Consider the following 14663-nt stretch of genomic DNA (forward strand, 5'->3'; position numbering starts at 1 on the left):
CATACACCCCCCTCCAACCCTTGCAATAAGGGTTGGATACGGAATAAAACTCAATTTTCATTGTCCATGTGACACTCTGTATAAAAGGAGTGATCCACAAGTAATAAACAGAGGCAGTGAGTGAAAGATGTTTCTCCCCTCACCTCTGCAGTGAGTGGCTGGCTTACAGCAAACATCACCAGCTCCAGTCCATGGACTATGGCCTCCTTCACCAGCTGCTTGAGGACCTGGATAAGAGGTCAGACCTGAACGCTCTCACTCCAGACCAGGTAAGGCGCTGGGATAGCCGAGTATCACCGAGGAAGCTCTCCTTCCCTCTCACCTCTCCCTCTGGAGGTGGTGAAGCCTTATACAGTTCCCTGATGATCTGAGCTCATCAACACTTCCTTGTGTTACAGCACGCTATCATTAAATTAGGAGGACAGTGTGTGTGGGCAAGCCACCGACTCAAATAGCATGGGTCAAAAGCATTATTCGGGCAAGGCTTGTGTAGAATGTTTCCGTATATTGAAGGGCTCTCGACCTATGTATCGCTTCCCTATGTGTCCACAGGTTTGTGCTTTGATTTTGCAATTATGCGTGTGTCTGTGTGTACATGAGTATGTGCTTATGTCTATGTGTGTATCCGTGACGTGTGCTTCTGTGTCTGTGTATGAGTCTGTGTGTGCTTGTGTGTGTACCGTATGTGTATGTATGTGTATGTGCATGAGTGTGTGTGTGCATGAGTGTGTTAACAGATAAATGTGTCCATATACCATGATATAAATATATACACACATGAATAAATAAACTGATAGTGCAAATAACAGAAAGTGGTTGGTAATAATCAGAGTTTTGTCCGAGCCAGGTTTAATAGCCTGATGGCTGAGGGGAAGTAACTATTCCTGAACCTGGTTGTTGCAGTCTTCAGGCTCCTGTACCTTCTACCTGAAGGTAGCAGGGAGATGAGTGTGTGGCCAGGATGGTGTGGGTCTTTGATGATACTGCCAGCCTTTTTGAGGCAGCGACTGCGATAAATCCCCTCGATGGAAGGAAGGTCAGAGCCGATGATGGACTGGGCAGTGTTTACTACTTTTTGTAGTCTTTTCCTCTCCAGGGCGCTCAAATTGCCGAACCAAGCCACGATGCAACCGGTCAGCATGCTCTCGACTGTGCACCTGTAGAAGTTAGAGAGAGTCTTCCTTGACAATCCGACTCTCCGTAATCTTCTCAGAAAGTAGAGGCGCTGATGTCTTCTGTATCTGTGTGTGTGTGTGTCCGTGGCCTGAGCGCACCCTGGAGGTTGAAGGGTGTGTTACTGACCGTTGTGTGCATGTGTCTCTTTTCCTTCACTTTACATAAGATTCACATTACTAGCACTTATGTGAATGTGCACATGCATGTGTGGGCACGTGTGCAGACATGTGCATGTGTGTATATAATATATATATGTTCATTCCATGTGCCCTGTTGTGCTGTTATTGTTATGCTATACTCGTATATTTCCTTTTTACGAATACTTTGTATATTTCCTCGTTAGTACTGGGTATAGGCTAGGGCACCGCGGTGTCTTTGGTGTAGTCAGAAAAAAAACAGCTGTTGTTCTACCCCATGCAGCAGTGAGTTTACCTAATTAATCACATCTGACAAGCACTTCAGAGTTCCAGTTTACACTGGCGCTGAGGGAGAACAAACTGGAATTGCAGTTACTATCATTTGAAGACTTTGTGTGTGAGTCCGTCCAGTCCACACTGGTGCTGGGGATTTTGTGTCCGCTGCATAGGATTGCTCACAGCTGTGTGCCAGATGTGGTAAACTCTAACAACTAGTGCTGCTGGTAGCTAGTGGCAAACTAGTAGCATGGTGGCGCAGCGGTAGAGTTGCTGCCTTACAGTGCCAGAGACCTAGGTTCAATCCCGACTACGAATGCTGTCTGTACGGAGATTGTACGTTCTCCGTGTGACCTGCGTGGGTTTTCTCCGGGTGCTCCGGTTTCCACCCACACTCCAAAGACGTACAGGTTTGTAGGTTAATTGGCTTGGTATAAATGTAAATTGCCCCCAGTGTGTGTAGGGTAGCCTTGGCGTACGGGGATCGCTGTTCAGCGCGGACTCGGTGAGCCGAGTTAAATTTGTCTAAACTAAACTAAGCTAAACTTGTCTAATCCCTCAGTGTGTGTGCATGCAAATATACAGAACAAGTAATACATTAGGGGCACCGACACTATATTTACTGACTACTGATGCTAACCTCACGCCTTTGATGCAAGTTTGGAGCCATCCTCAGTTATACTCATTGGGGACAAGTGGCTCGGTAGTATGATAGGGAAGTGAGAGGATCTGGAATCACAGATGTTATAAGATGCCATCAAAATAGAAATAAACATCAGGGAAGATCACTTCCCTTGAAACTATTTCTAGAAAACAAACGCCAGCCTCACTGAGAACATCCAGCAGTGATACATCCCTGTAGACATGAGGAACTGCAGATGCTGGTTTACAAATAAAGACACAAAGTGCTGGAGTAACGCAATAGGTCCAGCAACATCTGTGAAATGAAAAAGAACTGCAAGTGGTGGTTTACAAAAAAAAAGACACAAAGTGCTGGAGTAACTCGGCGGGTCAGGCAGCATCTTTAGAGAACATGGATAGGTGCCGTTTTGGGTCTGGTTCTTCATATAACCATATAACCATATAACAATTACAGCACGGAAACAGGCCATCTCGACCCCTCTAGTCCGTGCCGAACACATAGTCTCCCCTAGTCCCATATACCTGCGCTCAGACCATAACCCTCCATTCCTTTCCCATCCATATAACTATCCAATTTATTTTTAAATGATAAAAACGAACCTGCCTCCACCACCTTCACTGGAAGCTCATTCCACACAGCTACCACTCTCTGCGTAAAGAAGTTCCCCCTCATGTTACCCCTAAACTTCAGTCCCTTAATTCTCAAGTCATGTCCCCTTGTTTGAATCTTCCCTACTCTCAGTGGGAAAAGCTTTTCCACGTCAACTCTGTCTATCCCTCTCATCATTTTAAAAACCTCTATCAAGTCCCCCCTTAACCTTCTGCGCTCCAAAGAATAAAGCCCTAACTTGTTCAACCTTTCTCTGTAACTTAGTTGCTGAAACCCAGGCAACATTCTAGTAAATCTCCTCTGTACTCTCTCTATTTTGCTGACATCCTTCCTAAAATTAGGCGACCAAAATTGTACACCATACTCCAGAATTGGCCTCACCAATGCCTTGTACAATTTTAACATTACATCCCAACTTCTATACTCAATGCTCTGATTTATAAAGGCCAGCACACCAAAAGCTTTCTTTACCACCCTATCTACATGAGATTCCACTTTCATGGAACTGTGCACAGTTATTCCCAGATCCCTCTGTTCACCTACATTCTTCAATTCCCTACCATTTACCATGTACGTCCTATTTTGATTTGTCCTGCCAAGATGTAGCACCTCACACTTATCAGCATTAAACTCCATCTGCCATCTTTCAGCCCACTCTTCCAACTGGCATAAATCTCTCTGTAGACTTTGAAACTCTTCTTCATTACCCGCAACCCCACCTATCTTAGTATCATCTGCATACTTACTAATCCAATTTACCACACCATCGTCCAGATCATTGATGTACATGACAAACAACAGTGGACCCAACACAGATCCCTGTGGCACCCCACTCGTCACTGGCCTCCAACCTGACAAACAACCATCCACCATTACTCTCTGGCATCTCCCATTCAGCCACTGTTGAATCCACCTTGCTACTCCACCATTAATACCCAACCATTGAACCTTCTTAACCAACCTTCCATGAGGAGAAGGTTCATCACACCAGGTACTGATGTTGAATCTTCAGACTGATGTATCCATGAAGGCAGCTCTCCTAACAAAGTCAAATGCCCTGCATTAGGGAAACAGTGCAAGTCATGCCATTCAGTAAATCCAGTGCATCAGGCTTCATCACACCAGGTACTGATGTTGAAACCAATGCAATAGTCAGCAACGATCTTGAAATTTTCACCATACTTTAGAGATATGTTAGAATGTAGAACCAGGTCCTTCGGCCCACAAGATCCGCGCTGACCAGCGATCACTGGAGTCAATTTATAATCTTTACCGAAGCCAATTAAGTTACAAATCTGTATGTCTTTGGAGTGTGGGAGGAAACTGAAACCCACGCAGGCAACGGCTAGAATGTACAAAATCCATACAGATAGCATCTGTAGTCAGGATTGAACCTGGGTCTCCAGCGCTGTAAGGCAGCAAGTCTACTGCTGCGCCACTGTGCCGACATGATGAGTAGTAAATCCTTCACCGTTGCCCAGCTCCCCCTCAGTGAGTTTAGTTTTGTTTGGATTAGAGATACAGAGTGGAAACAGGCCCTTCCGCCCACCGAGTCCTCGTCGACCAGTGATCACCCCGTACACCAGCATGATCCTACACTCTGGGAACAATATACAGAAGACAATTAGCCAACAAACATGCATGTCTTAGGAATGTGGGAGGAAACCCAAGTAGTCACCGGGAGAACGTGCATACTTCATACAGACAGCGCCTGTAGTCAGGATCAAACCCAGGTCTCTGGCGCTGTAAGGCAGCAACTAAACTGCTGTGCCACTGTGCTGCCCAAGTGAGGAATAGGCCATTTCCTTGCTTTACGCCTTTAAAGGCTCTGGGAATATTTTCACCTTAAATAACATTTAACACCAAGAAAGTCAACATGACATTTTGTTTAATATCAAGTGGCGGCGACACTCTTCTGAGTGTCAACACAATTTAGTTCTTTCGATAGTAAAGATCACAGATCACAAGTACCGTGAATAACTCCACGAGTTGAGAAGAAAGGCCCCAGAACAGTAACTATCAGCTGCATGAGTTCAGACTCAATGCCCAAAATAATGACACTCAACATAGACACATAGAAAATAGGTGCAGGAGTAGGCCATTCGGCCCTTCGAGTCAGCACCGCCATTCAATATGATCATCGCTGATCATCCAAAATCAATACCCCGTTTCCTGCTTTCTCCCCATATTCCTTGATTCCGTTAGCCCTAAGAGCTCTATCTAACTCTCTCGTGAAAACATCCAGTGAATTGGCCTCCACTACCTTCTGTGGCAGAGAATTCCACAGATTCACAACTCTCTGGGTGAAGAGGTTTTTCCTCATCTCAGTTCTAAATCAATCAATCAATCAATCAATCAATCAACCTTTATTGTCATCTTGCAAGCAACAGTTGTACAGTGCAAAATGAAAAGACGTTTCCCAGGGAATAGCGGAGCATCGCACATGAAATTTAAAACATTTCACACATAATACTAAAAACAATCCAGTCCCTGATGGAACAGTATAAATAGTTAAAAGCAGGTAAAACACAACGTTAAAATACAATAAACCAATCATAAAATGTTCGGGGCAGCTGATTTGAGTGGCCAGTGCCAGTTATTTAAGTGTCCATGCCAGCCGCAGAATCAAGTGACTGTGAGTACAGAGTGACTGTTTAGCAGCCTCACAGCCTGTGGCAGGAAGCTGTTTAGCAGTCTTGTAGTCCGGGCTTTGATGCTTCGATATCTCTTGCCTAATGGCAGGAGATCCAGGTGTATGTGGAGGGGGTGCAGTTTGTCCTTAGCAATTCTCTGAGCTTTTTACAGACAGCGGCTCTGGAACAGTTCTTGTACCGAGGGTAGGGAGACGCCAATGATCCTCTCTGCTCCCCTCACTACCCTCTGCAGAGCCTTCCTGTCCGAGCAGTTGCAGGTGGAGTACCACGTATTTATGCAGTACGTGAGTACAGACTCCACCGTACCCCTGTAGAAAGTCCTGAGGATGTTGGTGGGGAGTGAGGCCAGTTTTAGTTTCCTCAGTAAATGGCCTACCCCTTATTCTTAAACTGTGACCCCTGGTTCTGGACTCTCCCAACATCGGAATTTTTTTTCCTGCATCTAGCCTGTCCAATCCCTTTAGAATTTTATATGTTTCTATAAGATCCCCTCTCACCCTTCTAAATTACAGTGAATATAAGCCCAGATCCATTCTTTCATCATATGACTGTCCCGCCATCCAGGGAATTAACCTGGTGAACCTACGCTGCACTCCCTCAATAGCAAGAGTGTCCTTCATCAAATTAGAAGACTAAAACTGCACAGGTCCAGGTGCGATCTCACCGGGGCCTTGTACAACTGCAGTAGGACCTCCTTGCTCCTATACTCAAATCCTCTCGCTATGAAGGCCAACATGCCATTTGCTTTCTTCACTGCCTGCTGTACCTACATGCTTACTTTCAGTGACTGATATACAAGGACACCCAGGTCTCGTTGCACCTCCCCTTTTCCTAATCTGACACCATTCAGAAAATAATCTGCCTTCTTGTTCTTCTTGAACAGAATCAATACTGTAATAAAACAAGATTTCGAGAATAACAGCAATTCAGGGACAGCATAGAAAAAGGGAATAGCAAATGCTCCCTCTAGTGTTGTTACACGTGTACTACATATAGAGCACAAAGCTACCAACTTTGATCTTCAACTGCAGAACAAAAGCAACGTCGTCCCACTGCTGCTTACAAACACTGTAAATGAAGTTGATTTAGGAATTGAGAAAACTATCAATAATTCAAGATGGTTTCCTTGCAAGGTTATTGCACGATTGTTCACAAAATCACCAAAGAAAACACGCAAGTCAAATAACCACATTATCATACAGAGCCATAGAGTGATACAGCGTGGAAACAGGCCCTTCGGCCCAACTTGCCCACACCGGCCAACATGTCCCAGCTACACTAGTCCCACCTGCCAGTATTTGGTCCATATCCCTCCAAACCTGTCCTATCCATGTACCTGCCCAACTGCTTCTTAAATGTTGGCATAGTCATAGAGATATAACTGTAGGAACTGATACAAATGTCAGAGTTATCGAAAAAGGGCCATGGGTTGGTGTTGGTGTTGGCGTTGGCTTAGTGGGTTGGTGTTGGTATTGGCTTTACAGATCTATATTCTGGTGATAACTGGTCGAATACCACAATCGACTTCCTGTTGTCTAAATCATTTGTTCTACATCTGTGAATTCCACTGTATCCAAGCTTGAAAGTATCTGTGTTGCTTGGTGCTCTGTAGGTATGGTTCAATGGTTATTTATTGCCACATGTGCCAAAACACAGTTTGAATTATTTTTTTGCACACAGTTCATACGGTCGGGCAGCACAGTATCGCAGTGGTAGAGTTGCTACCTTACAGCGCCAGAGATCCGGGCTCAATCCTGACTATGGGTGCTGTTGTACGGAGTTTGTATGTTCCCGTGACCTCGTGGGTTTTCTCCGCGTGCTCCAGTTCCCCTCCCCCCCCCCCCCCCCAATCCAAATACTTGTAGGCTTGTACGTTAATGCTGTAAATTATCCCCAGTGTGTAGGATAGAACTAGTATATGGGTGATCAATGGTCGGCGTGGACTCGGTGGGCTGAAGGGCCTGTTTTCACCCTGTATCTCTATACTAAACTAAGTTTAGTAAAGTATCACTGGACAAAAGCACAATATTAGATTAGATAAACAAATCAAAGTCTTTAGTAATTGTCCACTGAGACCATAAACAAGAGACGTCAGGTTTTGGCACCATTTTCAAAGTCCAAGCTGCTTAAAGTGCAGCTGGCCATAAGGGAGCCGTTGTCCGGCTGTTGTTACAGGGTCGGCTTGGGCAAGTGACCTTGTTGGCACCCTCCACTGCTGCTCCACTTGCTCTGTGTCGCTGCATCTAATGAGGATGGATAATGGATCACTGTTCAAGAGTGAGCCCTTCAGCAAGTTCATAAACCTTTTGAATATGTTTTGTATATGTTTAAGAAGGAACTGCAGATGCTGGAAAATCGAAGGTACCACAAAAATGCTGGAGAAACTCAGCGGGTGCAGCAGCATCTATGGAGCGAAGGAAATAGGCAACGTTTCGGCCCGAAACGTTGCCTATTTCCTTCGCTCCATAGATGCTGCTGCACCCGCTGAGTTTCTCCAGCATTTTTGTGTACCTCAGGTTTTGTATATCACAGGATCACACCCGGCTGGCTGAAACCGGTGGTGAAGTGGGGAGATATATGCAAAGGGTGAAGAAGTTCATCCGTCTTCATGTCGAAGGGAAGCAAGAGCTTTATTGGTTACAAAGCAAGGCTAAAACCAGAGACTGGAACAACACAAGCCACACTTGTTTCAATACAATCTCCTCCAGACATTCCCACGAGGCTGATGATCAGTGTGTAAATCAGTACATAGAAAACGGCAGGCAATAGATAACCTCAGGATCGAAGAATAAACCACAACAATTCAACAACCGACACCTCCCGTCCAGAATTTATCACGTGAAAGTGATGCAAGGAATAATATCAAAATGCTTATTTTAACTATTATTGGAGAATGGTTGTACTGTTATTGTTGTTCTAGGTTAATACATCTTTTTGAGTATACTGGGTCTATTTTTTCTTCAAGCTGTTCTGAACGTCAGTATCTTGGATGCATTAATATAGAAAGCCAGTGCTTATTCTGGTGTATACCCGCCCGACACAAGCTTGATAGCACCCAGCCACATCTGAAACACTTGGGTCAGTGAAGTCAGCTTTACAAAACACTGTAAGTCCGCAGGTTCCCGTCTGATCAGACCAAGTTCCACTAATAAACATTCTCAAGCTTAAGTGCAGGTGACTGAGGTTTCAAGGTTCATCACAAACACACTCTTTCCAGGAATCCTCGACGTTGGGTCAAAATAAGGTGCAGGTTTACGCACAAGCTGAATTCTAAATTGCTCCTCATCATGCATTAACGAGTCTGCCTAATTGGTTGCGATCATGAAGGATTTACTGGTCGCAGTTGACAAGTGCCTGGTTCTCAATGAAATGGGCAATTTGATTTGTGATTAATGCCAAACCAATGCTTTTCAGGGCAGGATTAGTTGGTGTTTATTAGTGTGATGCAGGAAAGGACCGATTGGGACAGGAACAAGAGCGGCCATTCAGCCCTCAAGCCTATCGCACCTTTGGAGATCCCACTGTAGGGTACCACCACACCCTTAGTTATCAACAATTAGCAATTCACGTTTAAAATAACATACGTTTCCTTTTGCATCATTCTGAACATCTCCCAGTGTTTCCCCAATTTCATTCCTGTAGGGCCGAGTTCTATTTTTTAAAAAATATTTTATTTTATTAGAAGTAAGTACAGTCATATGGCACCAAAGTGCCTAATATATATTTTCATAATACATTTTATGTACAACTTCTTTTTTTTTTTTTTATTACACTGTAAAAAGATTAGAATAAGAAAAAGAAGTTAGATAGTAAAGAATAGAAAGATGTGAAATATATAGTGTGTGAAAAAGAAAACGAGTAAATGAAGAAAGTTGAGAGAGAGAATAGAGAAAAGAAAATAAAAAAAGAAAAGGAGATCATTATTTATAGTCTTGACCAACCCTCGTCCAGTCCTGAAACAGTTATTTTTTACAATTGTGTTGCACCATATGATTCCAAAAAAACGACGAATGGAGACCAACTCGTTATGAATTGGTCTGATTTATCCAGGGCCGAGTTCTAAGCTCTGATTTTTTTTTTTACTCCAATTCCTAGATATCGAGCTAATCCCTCTATAGGAAATATTATTTTAAAAAATCTTAATTTAATCATGTCACCTCAACCTATATATCAGAGAATGCCACCCTAGTTTATGTATTCTCATCCAGTAATTTAAACTTTAGAAAGTGGGGTTCACTCTGATAAATCTATATTTCGCAGTCTCAAAGCCAAACATGTTTTTCCTAAATTATGCTACACAGAACTACTCACAACATTCCGAAAGTGCTGTCTAACTGGACAAAACTAGCAGAACTAGGTGGTCCTGTAGAGGCGCAGCGATAGTGTTGCTACCTTGTAGCGCCAGAGACCTGGGTTCAATTCTAACTATGGGTAGGAAGGAACCGCAGATGCTGGTTTAAACCGAAGATAGACACAAATTGCTGGAGTAACTCAGCAGGACGGGCAGCATCCCTGGAGAGGAGGAATGGGTAACGTTTCGGGTCGAGACCCTTGGTGCTGTCTATACGAAATGTTTGTACGTTCTCCCTGTAGGTTTTCTCCGGGTGCTCCAGCTTCCTCCCACACTCCAAAGACGTACAGGTTTGCAGGTTAATTGAATTTGCTAAGTTGTAAAATTGTCCTGAGTGTGTGTAGGAGATCGCTGGTCGTTGTGGGCTGAAAGGCTTGTTTCCACGCTGTTTCTCTAAAGTCTAAAGTATTTACCTTGTTGACTAGACGGAAGAACGGACGGTAAACTGCAGGAGCAGGTCACTCTGGCCGACATCTTCCACCGTTAACTCACATCAAACCCACCGCTTGGGAGCAATGTCACAGCACCTGGATTTGTGATTTGTTACAGTTTACTCTGTGGCGGGCGGCACACTTCTCCTCTAAAGCCTTTTGATACGGTCATCTCATACGTAATTTTGGTTTGTTGCAGGAAGAGTCCCTTGCCAATAGTTTTGTCTTTTTCATCGACTACTGCTGGATGTTGCTGCAAAGGATGAGGCAGGTCTTTCCCTTCAACTCTCCCAAGACACTGGATCAGCTGGAACTGATGCTGAGGTAACGCAGACTAAATTGTGCCAGACCAAACCGACCTAGGTTAAGCTGCGACAAGCCAAAGCAGCCCGCATTAAGCCAGAGCAAATCAGGTTATTCTGATAATAATAATAATAATATATTTTATTGTCATTGCACATAAGTGCAACGAGATTTGGGTATGCAGCTTCCATCCAACATCATAACTTAAGTAACTACTAAAAGTTAGGTTTAGATACCCCGAGAACATGGTTTGTACAAAGAACATTACAACAGTAAAATAGTCAAAACAGGCTAAAGTGCAGATGTGTCTGTGCGACGTGACCATCCGAGGGAGACAGTCCATGGGGGTGGGGGGCACTCAGCACGGCCGGTTCAGAGCAGCTATAGCTCTGGGAAAGAAGCTGTTTCTGAGTCTGGAGGTGCGGGCGTAGAAGGCATTGTAACGTCTGCCGGAAGGAAGTAGTTCGAACAGTCCATTACAAGGGTGTGAGGAGTCTTTGTGAATGCTGACGGCCTTCCTGAGGCACCGTGTGTGGTAGATGCCCTCCCAGGCTGGTAACTGTGCCCCAATGATCTTCTGCGCTCTGTGGATGACGCGCTGAAGAGCTCTCCTCTCCGCCTCCGTGCAGCTGAGATACCACACCGAGATGCCATACGTTAATATGCTCTCTGTCGTGCAGCGGTAGAAGGTTGTCAGCAGCTGTTGGGGCAGACCAGTCCTTTTCAATGTTCTCAGAAAGAACAGTCGTTGCTGTGCCTTTTTAACCAGTGCAGCGGTGTTGGTGGACCATGTGAGGTCCTCTGAGATGTGAGTGCCCAGAAACTTAAAGCTGGACACTCTCTCCACACTGTCCCCGTAGATGGGGCGTATTCCCCCTTCTGTGACCTCCTGAAGTCGATAATCAGCTCCTTAGTCTTGGAGGTGTTTAGTGACAAGTTGTTACGTGAGCACCAGTCCGCCAGGTTCTGCACCTCCGCTCTGTAGTTTGTTTCATCACCGTTGGTGATCAGCCCAATCACTGTTGTGTCGTCTGCAAACTTGACGATGGTGTTGGTGTCGAATGCAGGAACACAGTCGTGTGTGAAGAGGGAGTAGAGCATGGGGCTCAGTACACAGCCCTGTGGTGTGCCGGTGATAGTGGAGGACAGGTGCGGACAGGTATCCAAGCCATACTGGACTATACAGGGTCACACTAAGGCAATCTAGACCAAATCATGTGGACACAAAGGGCCAAATCTAGCAGGTCAGGCCTGACCATTTGGAAGCCAAATGGATATTGGAGGAAAAACACCTCATATTTTGCTTGGGCAGTTTACAACCCTGCTGTATGAATATTAGTTTCTCTAATTTCAAGTAATCCTTGCATTCCCTCTCTCCCCGTCCCTCCCCCACCCCCAGTCAGCTTACTGTTGTCCTGCGTAGTTTCACTGTTTGTATCGACTAGTTATCACCTCAAGGCTCCTCTCATTCTTTCTCCTGATCTTTCCACCTTCAATACTTTCAGGTGCTTGCTGAAGATGTATTCCATGGAGGGCTTCAATGTTCTCTGCCCTGTTCACAAGCCGCTCCACGTGGAGATCGTTGCGACTATAAAGGTACAGTGTGATCTTCAGTGGCAATATTCTGAAGTTGCAGCACAGCCTAAGAAAGTAGCATCGCAGTCCACCTGCCCTGGGCATTGCTCACAGGAGTGAGGAGTGAATCCGTCTGATGAAAAGTTTCCAGAAGGCTGTTGGTAAAGTGTGTCAGGGGTTATGGGGAGAAGGTAGGAGAATAGGATTAGATCAGCCATGATTGAATGGCGGAGTAGACTCAATGGGCTGAATAGGCTAAATCTGCTCCTATCACTTATGAAGTGGCACAGGTGAGGCTTCTCTGCAATAAACTGTGTGGAGTCTCACTGAGCCATGACATGTATCTGTGACAGCTGCAAATGGTGGAAAATCACCGTGGGGAAGACGTCAATGGATCCTTGGCTGATCCCGGTTTATACCGATGACATAGAATCCCAGTCACAATATATAAATTCTCCAGAACTGTGAGCTGAGGAGAGAGTCAAGGTTAAATGCAAACATGGTTCAATATGAACGGAAATTATGCTGCGGCATCCTTCAATCTGAATAATAATGAAAGGCGTGTGCGTTCCCTGGGAGGGAGAGAGAGATCGTGGCCAAGTGGTGGATGATAAAGTTCTTGGAGCACTAGTTATCAATGGAGCTCAGTTTCTCCACTATCTTTTAGGTGGGTAGAAAGGCAACACTACATTCAGAAACTACAACTGCCCCAACCTTTCATCTGTTGATGTGAATGGACAGAGACATGTCAGCAGGGACACACAGGGATGCTCGAGTTGTGCCGTTCCAGTTGGTTACATTGAGGGTTAGATCCGAAGCATTGATTATAGTCAAGCCCCTGTCCCACTTTCACGACCTAATTGGCGACCTCTGCCGAGTTTGCCCTTGACTCATACTCGCAGCATGGTCGCCACGAGGTCGTAGGAGGTCTTCGTAACTCTTCCTCATGTTCACGGTGTTTTTACCAGCCTGATAAAAATGTCCACGAGTAAAAATAAATCGCATGGAAAAAATGGATACCTTTTACTCGTAGGTAGGTCGTAGTAGGTCGTAGTAGGTCGTAGTAGGCCGTAGTAGGTCGTAGTAGGTCGTAGTAGGTCGTAGTAGGTCATAGTAGGTCGTGATGGTAGTCTTAGGTCGGTAACTGGCTCGAGAAAAAAAAATGCAAACATGACATCATTTTAGCATGTGATCATTTTCCACTTGTAGCTAGTTGTAGTTGGTCTTAGGTGTTGAAGACTGTGGTCGAGGGGGGTCCTAGGAGATCGTAGACATAGACGTAGGAGGTCTTTTACTTCGGCGAGTCAACACGACCTTGACATTTTTTTCAACTCGTCTAGGGTCTTCTAAACTCGTAGATTAGGTCATCCATGTGGGACAGGCCCTTTAGTTTCAGGTCTTGATGAAAATGCAGTGTAGACTGTGCATTATTACCTTTGGGTCAGATAAACACAGTCGCAGTCAGATTCAGAAGATGCTTGGCTGCAATGGTCAAGAGAGAGAGAAGAGTGTTTTAATGGTCATGTAATGATATTTTTACATGCTGCAGTTTTACAGGCAGAGTGGATTGTGACACTGCATTGATGACTGTGTATCTAGTGCATCGATGGCCCAGAGTGAAGTGACATTGTGTCATTTGTACTGTACTCATTTTTATAGAAATCCACACTTGAATGGTACGAGAAAACGCGTGATAACTTGAAACCAGAAATCCAGGTACGTTAATGTGAACAAGGCAGAGTGTGCGATGCACTGTAATGTGAAGAAGGGTCTCGACCCAAAACGTCACCCATTCCTTCTCTCCAGAGACGTTGCCTGTCCTGCTGAGCTACTCCAGCTTTTAGTGTCTATCTTCAGTTTAAACCAGCATCTGCAGTTCCTTCCTACACAATATGACTTGCTGCTTGGCCTTTCAGTCTCACTGTGTTTATTAATGAACTGATGTTTGGCTAGTTATTGACTTTAGGAAGCATATTAGAGTACACGCCCCAATCAGAACCAATTGCATTAATATTGCCATTGATCTCTCATGGACCAACCATGTTGATGCGACAGCTCAGAAGGCACAACAACGGCTCTGCTTCCCGAGGAGACTGAGGAAATTCAGCATGCCTCATGTGACTCTTACAGACTTTTACAGATGTATCCTAGAAAGCATACTGTCAGGTTGCATCACAGCTTGGATGGGGAACGGAGTTGCAGATGTAGCCCAGTCCATCACACTGACCAGTTTTCCCACCATTGACTCCATCTACACCTCTGCTCGGAAAGCAGTACTGGCAGACTCAGGAACAGATTCTTTCCCTCCATTATCAGGCTTCTGAATTGTCCTTCCACAAGTGAGGATACTGATTCTCCTCTACTCTATTGAGCACAGGAAAGGCCGGTTGCAGTTGGTGTTTTGAGAGTGAGTTGGGATCAGAGTGCAGGACAAATTGGGCTTGGGGGTTTTAAGGTGAGTCGGACTTGAGGGGTGGGAAGTGAGTTCAGTTTGGAGTTTTGAGGGCT

At 44.9% G+C, this 14663-nt stretch overlaps 1 protein-coding gene across 1 annotated transcript in view; it reads left to right on the plus strand.

Moving 5' to 3' along the window:
• baiap3 (BAI1 associated protein 3) overlaps window positions 1–14663 on the plus strand; it is a 77566-nt gene that overhangs the window by 35269 nt on the left and 27634 nt on the right. Inside the window, exons 12-15 of the mRNA XM_033040225.1 lie at window positions 152–269; window positions 10477–10601; window positions 12086–12176; window positions 13815–13871. Coding sequence (XP_032896116.1) covers window positions 152–269; window positions 10477–10601; window positions 12086–12176; window positions 13815–13871 — 391 coding nt within the window. The remainder of the gene's footprint in view (window positions 1–151; window positions 270–10476; window positions 10602–12085; window positions 12177–13814; window positions 13872–14663) is intronic.

This window comes from Amblyraja radiata, chromosome 22, assembly GCF_010909765.2.
Source record: "Amblyraja radiata isolate CabotCenter1 chromosome 22, sAmbRad1.1.pri, whole genome shotgun sequence".
Taxonomy (NCBI): Eukaryota; Metazoa; Chordata; class Chondrichthyes; order Rajiformes; family Rajidae; genus Amblyraja; species Amblyraja radiata.